The 18,277-nt window shown below is 36.5% G+C and overlaps 1 protein-coding gene across 1 annotated transcript; it reads left to right on the forward strand.

The window, feature by feature from the left end:
* The first annotated feature begins 1,111 nt into the window (after nt 1–1,111).
* Nucleotides 1,112–17,930, forward strand: LOC113513197 (adhesion G protein-coupled receptor A3). Its single transcript, XM_026897182.3, has 9 exons — nt 1,112–1,698; nt 1,775–1,840; nt 2,181–2,396; nt 3,719–4,596; nt 5,190–5,338; nt 6,135–6,320; nt 6,754–6,985; nt 7,850–7,978; nt 9,518–17,930. The coding sequence occupies exons 1-9, from the start codon at nt 1,454–1,456 to the stop codon at nt 12,346–12,348; spliced, it is 4,932 nt and encodes a 1,643-aa protein (XP_026752983.2). The 5' UTR covers nt 1,112–1,453; the 3' UTR covers nt 12,349–17,930.
* Nucleotides 17,931–18,277: the final 347 nt, after the last annotated feature.

Here is an 18,277-nt window from a genome sequence, read left to right on the forward strand (position 1 = left end):
TAAATCGTTTTAAACAGGAGGAGAGTGAGAGCAAGTCTCTGGATCCAATGGTTTTCTGACTATCTGAGGATTCTACAAAGACAACAAATTCTGTCCCAGGGGATTCCTCGGGATATCTTCTAATATAATCTGTGACGTAGTAAGGTTTATACTTATCGGCCTTATCAATTTCAGATTCTGAGTCAGTAGAAGTATCTTCCGAATATATATCCTTGTCATTACAAGGTTCATGGTCTACATCACCTGAATCGTCATCTTTTTTTTTCCTTTTTCTACAACTGCGCTTCCCCATGAATGCTAATTATATTACTGTCGCTGAATTTAGTGAAAATATAATATTTTATTCAATAATAAGAATTGATAGAGATAGTTTTAATAAATTAATAAAAAAAATTTAAAAAACCCGCTTGTTCTTATTCGAGTTTCCCGCCTTTTTTCCCGCAACGGTTAAGTTTTTTTTTTTTTTTTTTTTAGTACGTTTGTTCCGTTTGGAACAGGCTAAGGTCGGAGACCATGCTGCCTAGTCTTCAAAAAGATAAATTGTCTGGAATGCAACGGTTAAGATGGGAGACGGTTCAACTTTTAAAACTTTTGACAGTTGTGATTTTTGTCATTTTTATGACATTTAATTTTTTTCTCTGTGTACGTGTATTAAGGTAATCATAAACAGTCATGTATATTATATTTCAAGACAGTAAAATAAAATTGCGAGTTTGATTATGCTAGTATTTGATTAGAATTGTCTTTTTTAATTCAGTTACTTAAAAAAACCAGTGACATGGAATTTTGAAAAATAACACTTAATTAATCATAATATTTAATTAAGCCACTTAATGATACAAGATGTTTATGAAAAACATGATAAAAACTATGTTCGATACGATTATATAATATAATTAATAATTAAAAAAACAAACCTGAAGCACTATTTCCTCAAACCTAGTTCTTAAGTTAATATTTTAATTTAATAATTTCACAAAATAAATATTTTATGGACCATCATAAACTAAATTTCTTTTAATAATTAATTATAATCAATAATCTATAAGAAATTTAGTTAATATTGGTTCTTAGATTAGATTTTAAATGATTTAAAATGGTTTGCACTTATTTGTAGTTTCTACAAAACATCACTGATTCAATCCTCGGCATTTATTAATTCAAACAATCATTCGCTCACATTCATTCATCAGTCAAAATTTTACAAATGTCGGATTTGTACTTGTGTATTGTTTCGTGCTTGTTTATTTTTAAAGTAGTACCGTAACAAACTTATTCCAGCTTTTTATTTATTTTTTCTTACATATTTGAAAATTGTAACTTTTTAGATTTTGAATTGAAATGGGCCTTGAACATTGTCAGTGACGAAATAAAGATTTTCTAAAATGCGATTATTTTTCGTATTTGGCTTTGTGCCATAGCTTTAATTGCAGTTTTTACTGAAATAGTCGTCATGCAGTGGCGGGTGATTGTTTTGTTGGTGTTTGTATGCGTGTATAATGTATTTGGGTATTGTCCATCACTCTGTTCGTGTAAGAGCAATAAACCGAGCGATACACCACTAATGTTTGGCCCTGGAGGTTTCCCTGAGCCTTTACCAGGGGAGCTTTTAAGGCTAAAATGTGGAGGTACGCCGACACAGATTACCGAGCTTAAGGAAATAGACTTGAGCAAACTATGGACCAATGTTGTGAATCTGTAAGTACTTACCTATGAATTTTAAAAAAGTATTTGATTTTTTTTTTTAATTCTAAATGAGAAGTTGTCGTTTCAGGAATTTGTCTGGTAATGCCATATCAACACTATCAAGAGAACTGCATCTACCTAATTTACAAAAGTTGTAAGTATAGTCTTATTGTAATATACTAAGTGACAAAGCTTAGATGAGGATCCTTTTGTTTAGAGCAATTACAATTTTAAAGCTTTCCAAATGAGTTGAGTTCTGATATTTTTGTAAGTAAGAACTTGGATGTAATACTGAATTGACACTTTTTGTTCCTTAACATACCATAATAAGAAAGTTTACTGTTCAGTTATAGGGGATGGACTTTTTTTGTATTATTTGAGATATTTGTTAGTCTAATTTATACTTGATAACGTTTTTTACACTTACTAAACATAATTAAATGAGTTATTATTTTTTTCAAAATGTAATAAAATGTTTAAATTTTAAATTTCAGAGACCTAAGCAAGAACCAAATATCATTAATAGAATCGGATGCTTTTTATAATATGACTGCACTACAGAGGCTAGATTTATCCAATAATCAAATAAGTAAGATCTACAAAGAGATGTTCAAGGGCCTTATCAATTTGGAGAGACTGATCTTAGCCCAAAATCACATATCAGTGTTAGCTGTTGGTACTTTTGAATATCTAATAGAATTGAAACAATTGTAAGTATTAGTTGATAGTATACTTTAATCTGAGTTTCATGGTAGAAATTTTATTATTATTATGTTTTTTATACAACTTAGAATGGCAAACAAGCTGATGGCCCACCTGATGGAAAATGGTAACCGTCACCTATAAATGTGAGCAGTACCATGGACATAACAGTGTAGTTGTGTCATATTTGGGTAATAAGGATAAAAAATTACTGTCAACATGTGATTGGAGTTATTATATTTTTGGTGTGAATGAAATTGAAACTAAGTTTTGAAAAAAAAATAACAAAGAAAGTCATGGAAACTTTTGTTTGAACATTATTGGATATACTTATGTTTTCAATCCTAATTCATATAGGCAAACCTGTGGAATACATCTAGTTATATATATACTAGAGCAGTGATTCCTAATATGGGTTCTGTAGAACCTAGGGATTTCATAAAAAAGTCACTAGGGTTCTGTGAAATTATTTATACAGTGAAACAATTTACATTAAAAATTAAAGGAAATTATAAAGTGTTATACTTTTAAAATATTTCTAATAAAAGCTTTTGTTTTTATTTAAATTACAGTGTTTTCGGTTTCGATTTATAATTGTTTGATATGAATATATGGAACCCATAAAATAAAAGGTATTTGTTGACCATTCTGTTATCTTAAAAGTTTAGGAACCCCTGTACTAGAGAATTGATATTACGATTTGGTTTTGTTAATTTTTTTATGATGTGATATTATCTAAATATTACATAGAAATATCTTTCTTAGTTTATTATTTATCCATCAAAAGAGATCAAAGACAAATAGATGGTCACTTTGTTATCTGTTCTAATACTAGCTGTATCCCATATTCTCTCTTGTGAATCAGTATATAAAGTAACTTTTGTGCTAAGATAGGGTATAACCTACCCATTTATTAAATTTATTTCAAATTCAATACATTTTATATGCCTTTATTATATAAAAAGGATTAAAAAGAGAATTTTTTTTTTGTATTTTTTGTAATGGATGGACTTGAATAACTACTCAACATACATTTAAAAAAAAATTATATAAAGTTACCTACATTATAAGTGAATAATATAGGATTTATAAAAGTAAAAAAAAAAAAAAAATAGAGATTCCTATGAAAATTATAATAATGTATATCAAAGTATAAAAAAATTGCCTGTCAAAGCTAATATAAAATACAAATTTATCTTTCTATGTACCCATGCATAGCCAGAGTGGATCACTAGTTCCGGATATTATGTCAAATATTACATTATTAATAGTGTTAAAATATGAATGTCTTTTGAATATATTTACATAAATCTGATGTATTTATTTACAGAGATATCTCAGAAAATCCTCTGATATGCGACTGCAACATGCTTTGGGTGGGAGACTGGGCATCCAACACCAGTGTGAAGCTTGTTGGCAATCCAAAATGTGCCTTCCCTGAAAACATGGCTTTGAAAATTGTTAAAAAACTGAGGATTTACTTAGACCTGTCTGAATGTACTAATGTGTTACCCTCAAGGACACTGATAGTGAAACCCGCTTACGACCAAATAGTCTTCGAAGGGGATACTTTAACATTGACCTGCAATGCACCATTTGCATCAGCCTTGACCGAGTATAAATTGAAATGGGTCCACCCAATGCTAGAAGTCTGTGATGTTAATATCACAAACACGAACATGCTAGAAGAAGGTATAGCTGAGACATCAGTACACTTTCCTAATATAACAAACCATCATATGGGAAACTGGACGTGCGTCTACAACGACGCGAACTTTATAGGACATAACCACACCATTGAAGTGTTGGTATTCTCAAATAAGACCCGTTATTGTATGACCAATCATACGATAAATAATAAAGGTTTATATTCGTGGCCTCAATTGCTGTTGAATCATACTGCGGCAGTGCCCTGTAGGACTGGAGAAGGTTTGGCCTATAGGCATTGTCACGCGAATGCCACTTGGGGTCCGGCAAACACAACGGAATGTTCGTACATTAGTAATGTGACAAAATTACTTCAGCAGTTTGCTCTATTGAATGTGAGTCTAGTGCAATACTCGGCTCTGAATGCAACGGAGAGATTGGCGATACTGATTCAAGAGAAGACATACCCGTTGGCGGAAATAACGGACCCTGATGATGTAATGTTCATTGCAGAGGCCATAAAAAATTATATGCAGTATATAACAGAGGAACGCGATTTAGGTGAGTGTGATTTCTTTTTAATACAGGGGAATTTTGATTTTAAACAAATATCACAGAAGGTCACGATCTTGTTTCAGTAAAGAAAGGTTGTTTTGCTCAAACGACGTTCCGTGTTTTATTCTCGGTAGGTCACACCTGAGCAATACAATAGATAAATTTAAATATAAGATTTTGACGAGGGTTTGGCAGTGCTTCTAGGTGTTATTGTCCAGTCTTGCCTTACTTTACATACTTTGTATACCAACAGAATATCTTAGTTTCAAGACAAATTGGTATAATTGCTAATCTAAATTATGCTACATATTCATTTCTTATTATTATTATATTACTTAGTTTTTGTATATTTCTTAGATTTTTAGTTATGTTAAAGAAAATAAATGTTAATTAATCAAAATATTAACTAAAAAATAAATAGGTCGAGGAATCGTAACTGCGGTTGCTAACCAGCCTGCCAAGCGTGACAACTACTGGCAAAACCTCCCTTTATGGGAAGGGCTATGTTCCATAATGGACAGTTAACGGCTGTTAAAAAAAAAACATTAATTTCAAGATTTTTTGCAGGGCGTCAACACAAGATTTTTCTTAAATTTCAGGTGCGAAACTCTTGGACGTGATAAGCGCGGCGATGAACATCAGCATGCCGGTGCTGTCGCTGGCGGAGCTGCAGCACGGCGCCTGCAGCCGCCTGCTCCGCGCCGCCGAGGACATCTCCGCATACATCAGCAACGTGCAGGGACAGAAGGTGCTCAGACATAAATTGAAGATTTATTTTATGAATCATCCAATCGTAACTGGTAGCCGATTTGATGGAAAGTTCTTAATGAATGATACTGGAATGGTGACCTGCTTGCCTTAACAGCATAAGCTGGCGGGGCACCAGTGAGGGTTAATAGATGTGTATGAGAAGGCATTTGGCCTGTCATGGTAAATTCACCTGGAATTAAACACCATAGTTTCTAAGGGGGACTTTGAGGAGGGTGACCTGAAAGCGTAACAATGGAGTTGCTAGTTCCAATTATTAACAATTCTTTTTTCCCACTTGAGTAGTATACACTTTTTTTTATTTTTATTTTTTTTATGCAACTTAGAATGGCAAACAAGCTGACGGTCCACCAGTACCCAGTAAATTCACGCCATACCCCACCCTTCAAACCGAAACATAGCCATGCAAACAAAACTGCTTCACGGTTGAAACACGAATAGGACAGAGGTACCCAAGCAATCGACTTTTGTACAAAGTCTGTGTGGCTCTACACTCTACATACACACTTCATAAATGCCATTCTTGAGGACAAGGTTTTATGGCTTTGTACCTTATAAAAGCAATGGCCATAACCTATTCTTTAAATCTAAAACATAGTCATGCAAGCACAACTGCTTTGTGACAGGAACACAAGTGGAATAGAGTAGTCATCACCTATGATTGCTGATATGAAACCTTTACGGGTTGTAGTTGGACCCTGGGGGTTGATAGACCACTTAGAATATCGCCATCTTTGAGGATCTGTAACTTATTCACCATATTAATTCATCGGTAGACGAACATGGCCGTGGAGCGGTTCCCGGTGCGCGAAGGTTTCAGCGGCGTGACGTGCGTGTGGTACAGCCCCGCGCCGCCGGCCGCCGCCGCCGCCACCAGCCCGCGCCTGCATTGCACCACCACCAACCGCACGGTGGCGCCATTGCTCACCGTCACTGATGCCTACATACACGCCAGCGTACAGGTACCGTTCATTTTTTAGATTCTAGAATAAAGGCATACGGGTATGCGACCCCGGCCTCCCGAGCTGTTGCATTGTCCCATTCCTTTCCGCAACTGCAGTTGCCCCCCTCACCTCTTTCCTTTTCCACATAAGTCCCTTATTCCTCTCATTCACCAATTTCGTTTACGCATTTCCAACTTTCCTTCCTTTTTTCCTCAATCCTTTCCTCCATACCGTAGGTGGCGGAAACCACCAACATATGCATTCCCAAAGAGGGTTGACGTCAGGCAGGTGGCCGGTCGTAAAACTAAAAACCAAATCTTTTTGTAATATGGATAAAATCATATTACGCCGACCCCAAATGATTGGGATAAGGGTAGGAAGATGATGATTAATTATACCATAATTCATTGCCATCATAAATAATTAGAAATGTCACATAATTCACTTCCAGATTCCACAGTCATTCCTATACAGCACGACAGATTCAGGGACGTTACTGCAGAGCAAACCTCAGGACCTGGTGGTGGCCATGTATGAAGATGCATCGCTGTTCCCTCTGCTGCCTGAGCAGAGTGAGGGTGGACCGTACTTGAGCTACAGGGCGAAGGATTACTACGGTAGAAGCACTAAGAGGGAAGACATGAACATGGAGATCACTTCGCCAGTCGTTGGTTTTCAGTTAGGTATGTAGTGGACTTAATTATAATAAATAGGTATAATTATTTATTAAATTTCAAGGAGAATAAGTTGAACCGTTACAGTATTAAAAGATAACAAGTACATTTATAATATTATTAAGGATATGATATAAAAGAGAAGTTTGAAAATAAATTCACAATAATTTTACTATTATAATAAAATTGTGTCTGGATGATGACTGCACATGGGAGTTATTTAAGACAAATTTATATGAGGAGTCTTAATTAGAGCAGTAAACCCTAGAATAATAATTTTTAGAATATTTGTTAGTTTGTACCGGTATTACAGATGTGAAAACTGGTCTAGGATCTATTTCGTTGGCTTGCCTACTTTTTAAATCCAAAAAGGCAAAAACTAGTTTAAGTATAAAATAGAACCATTTTAATTTTTTATTTCTATTGCTTTGTGTACTTTTAATTATTTTTTTATTTTTACCGTATAGTAAAAAATCGTGTCATGCCATGTTACGATTTATTATGAAAACATTCAATCTTAAAGTCAAATTAATATGGAATGAATATAGCAGGAAATTTTCTCCTTTAATAAATAATCGTTTAAAGCGGTTCGCAATTGGTATTTTGTAATATATACTGACAGAACAATAATTAAGATCTTCCTCATTTCCGAACATGTACCTCGTATGTGGTGCTACTTGTAGGAACTAGGGTGTTTATCCTTCGGGTGTTAATCCTATCTATTAACTTGGTCCTTGAACTGAAGCAGCGCGTTTCAAGTCTAAATATGTACCGCGCATTGTCCGGATCGTCCGTGTGAGAGCTAGTCGAGTGGGGGTAGAGAGTTGTGGTAGAAGCCGCTAACACGTCGTGGTATGTTCCCGGGGGCGGCAGAGGGCGCGCGCGTGAGCGGGCCGCTGCTGGAGCCGGTGATCGCGGCCGTGCGCGCGCGCAGCCCGCCCGCCGCCGCGCGCGCCGCCGTCTGGGCGCCGCCCGCGCGCCGCTGGGCCGACGCCGCCTCGGGTACGCCTGCACCTGCACCTGCACCTGCACCTGCACCTGCACCTGCACCTGCACCTGCACTACACTACACTACACTACACTGCGCTACGCTACACTACACTGCGCTGCGCTACGTTACACTGTACTGCACTGCGCTACGCTGCACTACACTACACTGCACTGCACTGCACTGCACTGCGCTACGCTACGCTACACTACACTGCACTATGCTATGCTACGCTACACTATACCACACTACACTACCCTACACTACATTAGACTACGCTGCACTACACTGTGCTACGCTGCACTACACTATGCTACGCTGTACTACACTGCACCATACTACGCTACATTATAAATAAAGAAAAGAAATATAATACTCCTCTGACCAAACCGCTACTGAAGACATATCTTTACAAACACAAACAGAGCACTACATCTGTATATGGTCACATCTCTCCCTCTTCATCCACTTCATTACTGGAGGTCGTGTCCTCGATAGTCCCGTAACAGCGGTTACTTGATCCGACCATCGACTAGGTGATCGTCTGCATGGTCTTTTTCCTACTATCTTGCCTACAACCATTAGCTTGTCGGATTGTCAGACTGTTGACGAGCAATATGACCGAAGTATCCGAGATATGGGACATAAATTATAGGTCATATACGTTAAAGTATAAAGTTGAAGGGGCATGCCATGTTAATATAGGCAATCTATACATTACACTACCTTTTTTTTATAATCTGTGTTAATAATTCTGTTTTATATCGATCTGCACCTGTAACTTTTGTTTCTACTGTAAGTAACATCACTATGTCGTCATAAAATTTACAGTATTGTTGTCACACATAGTGGTGTGTGATGACATCACTAGTGCAATATTTCAAACAGCACCCTCCGTCGTCATTCATCATCTTTATCCCACCACATTTTTTTTATACAACTTAGAATGGTAAATAAGCTGATAGCCCACCTGATGGAAAGTGGTAACCGTCGCCTATAGACATGAGCAGTACCATGGAGATAACAGAGTATACTGTTTCGCCCATGATACCCCCCATGTGTTGCCATTCCTGAGGACTCAGGTGTTATTCCTCTGTACCCTGTAAATTCACGCCATATCCCACCCACCCTTCAAACCGAAACACAACACTGCAAACACAACTGCTTCACGGTTGAAACACGAATGGGACAGAGGTACCCAAGCAAACGACTTTTGTACAAAGAGTCTCCCTTTGTTAATTTTGTTTATTGACACTTGTTTATAACATTTCACTCTGCCTTACGTTATTAAACTAAATTGCATATGTTTTTTAATGGAATAGAAACCCCGTCTGCGCTAACTCTGGTGGGGCACCAGTGAGGGATGATACGTGAAAATGAAAAGTCAGGCCTGTTAGCCCATCGTGATTCCAATACACTTGAAATTTAGTATGATGGTTTCCAGGGGGGACCACGGGGAGTTCGACCTGTATACCATTGTTAGCAATGGGAGCCTCTTAGCATGTATTATTAAATCTATGGAAAAACTATATAACTTTCTTCTTTAATTACAGACTGCAAGATAACTCACGTTATATCCGAAATGATAATCATAAGCTGCACCAAACTGGCTTATGTGGGATTGCTGCAGAACGTCGAGACCGGCATTTACGGAGCCAGAACCGACGGGGCTAGATTCAAGGTATCCCATCCAGCAGTGTACGTCGGCAGTCTCATATTAATAGGATGTGTTAGCTGCGCCACGCTCACGTACATCATGTGTTACCCAGCTATACAAATGGCCAAGAAGACCAAACACGCACTCATCAATACTTGGATAGCTATCGGTCTACTTTGTTTCTTGTACACATTAGGCATATATCAAACCGAAGATGTCAAGTTATGCCAAATATTGGGGCTGCTGATACACTATTTGTCTCTCTCTTGCTTGCTATGGATGTGCGTATCCGCTAGTAACATGTACAAGTGGGTGACAAAGACACACAATCCTGTGAGGACACCAGAAGACGACATTCCACCTGATGTGCCAGTACAGAAACCGATTTTAGGCTTGTACTTAGTCGGGTGGGGTATAGCTTTGATTGTATGCGGAATATCAGGTGCGGTGAATCTAAAAGACTACGCAGGTTATTCGCAATGTTTCTTGAGTACGGCGCCGGCGTTGAGTGCTTTGTTTGTACCTGGTGGTATATTATTAATGTTCTTACTTATTCTATTCTTGTTGATACGGTGTACGATCAGAAACATGAATGTACAGTTGTCAGAGGGCACACAAGCGACCGAGAATGTGGATTTAGAGATGTGGGAACCTAATCAGGCCACTGAGCGGACAGAGAGAAGGAGCATCAAGTCGGCAGTAGATTCAGAAGTTGATGATATTGAGCATACTCCGATAATCCAGTTAAGAGCACAAGTTATAGTCTTGTGTCTGTACATGTCTGTGTGGGCTTGTGGGGCTATAACGGTATACAGGCCCTTACCAGCCTACTTGCCGTACCAAGAGGATATATGTAGTATAATTTACGCTGTCTGCGCTACTGTGTTAGGTACTTTCATACTCTTCTTCTATGGAATTGCTAGAAGCGACGTTAGAGCACAGTGGTCGATGATGCATTGCTATCTGCAGAAGAGTAAACAGTGTTGCAGAAATAGAAGCGTTTTTGACACTAATCAGCAGAATTTGCCGGGTGTTCCAACTACTACCACCCCAGTGACTCTTCCGATACCCAATGATAACAGATCCAGATCGGGCAGTAGAAGTTCTAATAGAACGAATTCGAAGACTAACAACAGCGGGACGTATAAAGCTGGAGCTGAGTTAAATGGGCAGACGCTCCAAAAAGATCACCTCAAAAATATTAATGGAAAAACCCCAAATATAAATTTAGTTGTATTACATAGGCAACAGTACAGATCTAATAACTCTATGATGACTTACCCTGAAAATTCTAGTGTTGGCCCAGAAATATTTTATAATCCTAACCAAATGAATGTGGCTAAGAAATTCTTTAAAAAGCAGAGGCAAAATATGAAGAGAAATTGTTTGGAACTTCCTGTTAGGAGGGATTGTGACAATGATTCGCATATTTCCCTTCCGTTACCGACTAGGGAAGCTTACAGTGGTGTAGCGAATATTATAAACTCTGGTTCAAAAGTGAATAACACCAATATACATGTAGAACGATCAAATAACGGGATCAAGGAGAAACGTAATGTTATTAATCCGAATTTACTAGAGGAGGAACCGAAAGATAACTACAAAAATTACTCTATCGATAGGAAGTCGTGGAATAAAAACGAAGAAAGCAAAGCTAGAGCTCAAATTATGAATATCTATACAAATGTTCCGGAAACTCAAGTGCCACAGCATCAGATTGTTAAGGCTAATGCGCCAAAACCCTTTTCCGGCCAGAGGACTAGTGTCTCTGAAGAGTGTCTACAGAGTCATGCAAGTGAACAACCAGAAATGAGAACGATCTCTCAGCAATGCAGTTTGGAATATAGTTCAGCGTCAGAGATAGCAATGCCGCACACATGCTCAGATCAAACGCTGAATACTCACTCAGAATTGACTTCCTTCCAAGAGACTCACAGTGCCTTATGTTCGACAAACGAAATCACAGATACAGAAAGTTTTGGGCAGTATATAGACTATATTCAGCCCAAACAAGATGCCAAAGATGCTGTTGATAAATCTTTACAAGATATATCTGAAGAATGCACTATGAACAGCGACGAAATTAACCGATCGAACACTCCGCAACGCTTGGATGAAACTGGTTTGGGCGAAATGGACAATTTACTGCAGAATCCAGACAATGATTTCACCGATTCTAAGGAAAAGTTGGACGAAGACAAAGATGGCTTTTTCATAGCTAAAACTACGTATGATTTCGAGACGTGCAGCACGAACGCCAGCGAGCAGGGCTTCGAGAACGAAAGCGACATCTATTGTCCTAATTATCAAATGTCGGAAGTGAGTATACGCAGTCACGGGTTGTACGCGCCTTCCCCGTCGTCGATGTGTCCAAACGAGATAAGTTTCAGTAACGAAGACGTTTCGAATATCGAGAGTCAGTACGTGAACTACGATCCAGGTTGGCGGAAGACGATAAAAAGCAACCCGAAGCTAGGTAAATACGTTCCGACGCCGGCGCTCAGTTGTCCGGAAGTGAACCGCGACAGTAGCCCAGTGTCGTTTGCCAGTGAGTTGGACGAGTTGTACACGCAGATAACCAGTAGGGACAAAGAGAGGACGCCGCGGAAGGAGATGGGATTGGATGTGACTATGAACAGTGACGTCACGCTGAAGCCCACCGATAGTGACAGTTGTGTGAGTGAGGCCATATCTGACGTTGATATTAATGGCGAAACAACTGTGTAAATTATGTTGAAATGCGACTGCTATGTACAGTCAGCAGCAAAAGTATGACACAGTTTTCAGTGACAAACAAAAAAAATCAGTCGGAATATAAAAATGAAATATGAATATCACTGTACATGACAATGATATGCGAACAACGTGATACATTTTGCATTAAATGTCCAGTAAATTTAATTAGAAGATCTTGTAATGTCTCTGTGACAATGTACTTCGTTGTTCTCAAATGACTGGTTAATATTGTCAGATAAAAGTTAAAGTGAATGATTGATTTTTGAAGATTCTTGAAGTCTTTTTTACTATTTGATACAAATTATTTTTTATATTACTGAAAAATAATTTGATTTAATGAAGTTAAACGTTTATTTCATTATCGTAATATTTATGTTACTTTTATTGAAATACCAAAAGTTTATTAATTTTTTCAAAAATAATAATTATTAGTGTGTCTTCCAAGTTTACGACTGGCCAAATTACCGACCTCCTAATGGCGACAGTGATGTCTGAGAACACATCAAATAATTTTCTTGTATGTTCAGATGTATGAAAATTATGTAGTCAGTTTTGTCACAAAAATGCAATTTGTTGTGTCATACTTTCGATGCTGACCATACATGAATAGTTATTGTACTATACTGTTACTAAGTTATCCACTATATCTATGGAGGTATGCATTTATATACTGTAGATAAAATGTTTTATAATGATCCAAATTATTATTATTATTTGTAGTTCAATTAAATATTTTTTAGGGTACTGCAATACGAAAGTCGAGCGAGTTATTTTATTGAATAATTCGAGATAAGACTCGACAAGCCATAATTAGAGTACAGTTTTCCACGTCGGTGACTTTGCCCTTTTTTCCGATATCATGAACGTGCACGGTACGACGATATCTTTGACGGAAAATTAAAAGTGTCTTCAAACAATTGTATATAAGTTCTTATTACCTACGTCACGTTAAAATCGTGTCGTGCCGTGTTACGGTAAATTGTAAATCGCTCAAACAATATTGGTCAACAAAATGTTGTTTATAGATACTTTGTAGACATTGCCAATTCGTGTGAGGTCGTTCCTAATTGATAGAACAATTAGGATCGAAAATATTAGTGCCATTACACAATCTTTGTATATTTTTTAGCTTAGATCATATACTTCAAGATATACGTCATGTGTCAAATAACTGTCAAAGTGACATTTGGTAGACATTTTTTATTATTATTTTTTTATTAAACACGCCATTTTCTAGTGTTGCAAGTCAATTCAATTAAAAATTCGTGTGGTCATTTTTTTCTTACATGTATAACAAATGTATTTATGTACATATTTTATTCATGTATTAATAAAAATGGCGGTCATTTTGTATGATGCTGCTAATGAATAAATAATTATTTCAAGTCGATTCTCAGCATAAATTTAACTCTTAATCATAGTCATGAGAATTTTGTATTACGTTTTATTTTTCAATTTAAATTTACAATTACGTATCTCCCACATACTGAGTAATGACTGTATATTATGGTATCCCTATTTACGCACACATAGATAAAAAATTGTATTGTTAATACAATGCGTTTGTATTGACACTATCTTGAAGTATATGACCAAAGAATTTTAGTTATAAGCTGTACAATAATTTGTCTGTAAAGTTATTTATTTGTAAGTTGATATTGGTCTGATAAACTGTGGCTTTGTATTTGTGCATGTACGATGGACGTGTATGAGGTTGTACTAATAATAATATCGTGCCAAAATTGTCTATGGAATGTTCTAGATTGTTATATGCAATTGGTAACCCTTGTCACTCTCATTAGGATACTAAACACTGACTGAATTAATATTACCCGCCTGCGTCTAGTCTTACTTGCAGAATGTTGATTTGATCTAATAATTTTATATTAAATGGATTTGTTATTGTTGAACGCTAAGGGACCACTCACACTTATTCAGCTTCATTCGCGTTTCGCTGAACGATTCTGGTCACACTTATACAGCTCTGCTTCTATCAGCCGCGTACGGCGTCGTAAGAATGAGAAAAGCCGTCGTAGCGTGCTATCTCCGCTCAAACGCTTGTCTACTGCTTACGGCGTAGAGTATGCTGCATTTCGTAAAAATAAAATAATTATAATTACTATAAAATACGTGTGCACTCTTTAATGCTTGCGTACATAATGATTACGCAATAATGAATCAAATCAATGCAGAAACAATACAGGTCGCAACTTGACAAGGAGTCGCGAAACATCCCTGTGAAGAGCTGTTTCGCCGCGTTTGACGGTGAACGCGGCGGAACAGCGCTGAACGCTCTCTATAGCATTCGCATGATCAATACACATTTATCCTCATTTTATACTGAGTTACCGCGAAAGCAGAATAGACGCGGAGAGCTGAACGGATGCGTACACGTCTCAATAGAAAATCGTTGTTTTCTATGGACAAAAGCTGAGTAGAGCTGAATAAGTGTGAGTAGTCCCTAAATCGTTGAAATACCAGAGGGAGACTTTGTACAAAAGTCGTTTGCTTGGGTACCTCTGTCCTATTGGCAACGCATGGGGGTATAATTTTTTTTTTAATTATATTTCTTACATAATCATTCAATCATATTTCGTTTACTATCAGATGGGCTGTAAGCTTGTTTGCCACCTTCATGGTATAATAAAATAATGGATCAAAATACAAGTGTATCATATCCATATATTTGTGCAGGAAAATATGTAATATTTAAATCTTCTAGGAATTTTTAAAAATATTTGATTTTAAGAGAGAAAATTATACATCTTTTGTTTTACTATCGGGATGCGTTAATTATGCAAATACGTTGTAATGAGTTAATTCATTAATTAATTAAGTCTTGAAGTTAATAAAAGCAAATATAAATTATTTACTCGATCAGATCAACATTGTGTAATGTGTTTCCACTATGGGGTCGATTTTTATTGTGACATTCTCTGTCTCTGAAATGGAATTCCTTACAAACATTTGTATGATGCCCGTGAGGATTGCGCAGTGGTAGAAATACGAAATATATTTTTGTGATATAACTACAAATTTAAGGTTTTCAGTTTTTCCCCTTTATTTGTATTGTACGATATTGTTTCTTGTCAAATTTCGTGATTATAAGTTAACTTGAAGTATCTTATAGGTTCTGATTCTCTAAATTCTAGTAAATTCTAATTTACCAGAATTTAGAGAATTTCGAGAATAAAGTTTCATCCCAATCATCTGGACGAGTGGCAGTCTTCCACCGTGCGTTTTTCAAGGCACTTTCTTCTACGCACAACCATTCTTTGGAATCAACTTCCAGCAGCAGTATTTCTGAACCGATACGACAACATAACCCTCAAGACAAGAGTATATTCCTTTTTAAAAGGCCGGCAGCACACCTGCAATGCCGTTGATGTTGTAGGTGATCATGAGCGGTGGTAGTCACATGCTCATTTGCCCCCCTGTGTTGTAAAAAAAAAATTCTAGTAAATGTCACCCCACCCTGCGTGTCCTACCACTTGTACAACGCATTGTGCTCAGAGAAATTGTTCAATATGATTCCCACGGCCACTTTTTTCCATCGTACAGCTCGCCATTGACAATGGAGTTCACTCCCATATCTTAAAGCCTGGATGGCAGCGTACAGCGCGGTTTCGAGGCGTTTCTTCCCACAAACGTTCAGGTTATGGAATGAGCTCCCTGTCGAGGTTTTTCCAGCAGATTACAGCATGGGGTTTTTTTTTAAAAAAGGGGTAAATAGGTTTCTTTAGGTTTGGCAAAGCACAAAAACGCAACAAAAGAAGGATAAATATCAGAGGCAGACTTTGTACAAAAGTTGTTTGCTTGGGCACCTTACTCCCATTTGTGTTTCTACCGTGAAGCAGTTGTGTTTTCATGGCTGTGTTTCGGTTTGAAGGGTGGGATATGGTAGTGAATTTACATGGTACAAAAGAATAACACCCGAGTCCACAGGAATGACATCGCATGGGGGGTATTATGGGCGACACAGTATACTCTGTTATGCTCATGGTACTGGGCCTATAGACATGGTAGTCATGTCTATGGTCGACGGTGACCACTTTTCATCAGGTGGGCTGTCAGTTTGTTTGCCATTCGTAGTTACATAAAAAAAATCCAGAGAATGCTACCTCAGAATCGACCCCGGCATCTTATTTAGACTTGTAGTGAATGTAAATTAAATGATTTATATAACAATGTGTGCCTATCAATGTCGTGTCTTGGCCTAAATTGTTTCTGCAGTTGTAATTTGGGTACAGAATGGTATATACACAGAATTATTGTTGACTAGGCTTTTTACCCGCTATTTCGTACGCTTTTATTTCAGAAGTAGGAAAATCAAAGAAATAGACTATTTCTAGTTATAGACGTATAAAGGTAAAACATATATAAGATTTAGGAATACAATTGTGAATATCGCATCCAAATTGGTACAGTAATTTTTGCGTGATGTCGAAACAAACATATTAACAGACAAAATTTCTAGAATTTTTTTTTTTTTTGGTGTCTATTGGTCTTATTAAGACTGCTCGTATTTTTTCTTAAATATCTCTAAGGTAAAGACAACGTGTAGTTACAATTTTATTATATTAGTAAGTTAGTCTATGCCTGAAACAATTTCTTATTTATGGTCATCTTTTTGGAGGGGAAAATAAATAGTGTTATTTATAAAAAAAAAACAAACTTATTTTAGTTATGATTTGTCACTTATTTTTAAACTGAGAATTGAACCCATAAAAAAAGTTAAATAATTCAATATTTAAAATGGTTCTATTAGGCATTTAACGGTTTTGTAAATATCTACCAATGATGGAAGATAGTAACCGTAAACCATAGACACGGTTAAAGTATCCCGTATCGCCTATAATGATGTTTCACAATTTATCAATTTTAATTCACCAGAGGGAGACTTTGTACAAAAGTCGATTGCTTGGGTGCCTCTGTCCCATTCGTGTTTTAACCGTGAAGCAGTTGTGATTGCATGGCTGTGTTTCGGTTTGAAGGGTGGGTTATGGCGTGAATTTACTGGGTACAGAGGAATAACACCTGAGTCCTCAGGAATGGCAACGCATGGAGGGTATCATGGGCGAAACAGTATACTCTGTTATGTCCATGGTACTGCTCATGTCTACAGACGACGATTACCACTTTCCATCAGGTGGGCCGTCAGCTTGTTTGCCATTCTAAGTTGAGTAAAAATATATATATATATATATATATATATATATATACTTTAACGTACCTTATGATTTATGACTTTTATATTAGAAGTTACACTTAAAACCGCAATTCAGAATTAATAATACAAGATCCTTTTAAAATTGTATATATCTTGATTACATAAATATAAGCAAATTATATAAAAAATACTTCTGTATATATTCCATTTTAAATCGTAAATAGAGAACTGGGTAATTGACAGAATTTTTGAATTGAATTCGTATGATGTTTTGAATGTATTTATAACCTATAAAAGATGTATAACAGGCGAGCTTAACTCTTAAGTTTTCATTTAGTAAACTCAGTATTATTACTTATTATTGTAATAAACAGTAAAATGCTATGATTAGTTTAAAAAAAAAGTTTGACTGTTAGATTTTATATTCTCTACACTTGAATATGTACATATAATACTCATATAAGACTTTCAATATATGTAGTTTTTCAAATAGGTTCTCGCATATTTTATACATATTTTTTTATTGTTTTTTTTTTTATAATTATTAATGTAAATACTAATAAGTATTGTAATTAATAATTTCAAAAATAAGGTCAATCACCCAAAAGTAGCAATGTAACGTATTATTTGAGCTAATGTGATATAAAATATCTTCCTTTCATTGCGTATAATGTGCAATGTATTGTACTCAAGAGAACAGTTTTGAATTCTATTGAATTGTGCAAATAATATATTGTTAGTGGAAATTTA

This window comes from Galleria mellonella, unplaced genomic scaffold, assembly GCF_026898425.1.
Source record: "Galleria mellonella isolate WM207_F2 unplaced genomic scaffold, CSIRO_AGI_GalMel_v1 utg54, whole genome shotgun sequence".
NCBI classification, from domain to species: Eukaryota; Metazoa; Arthropoda; class Insecta; order Lepidoptera; family Pyralidae; genus Galleria; species Galleria mellonella.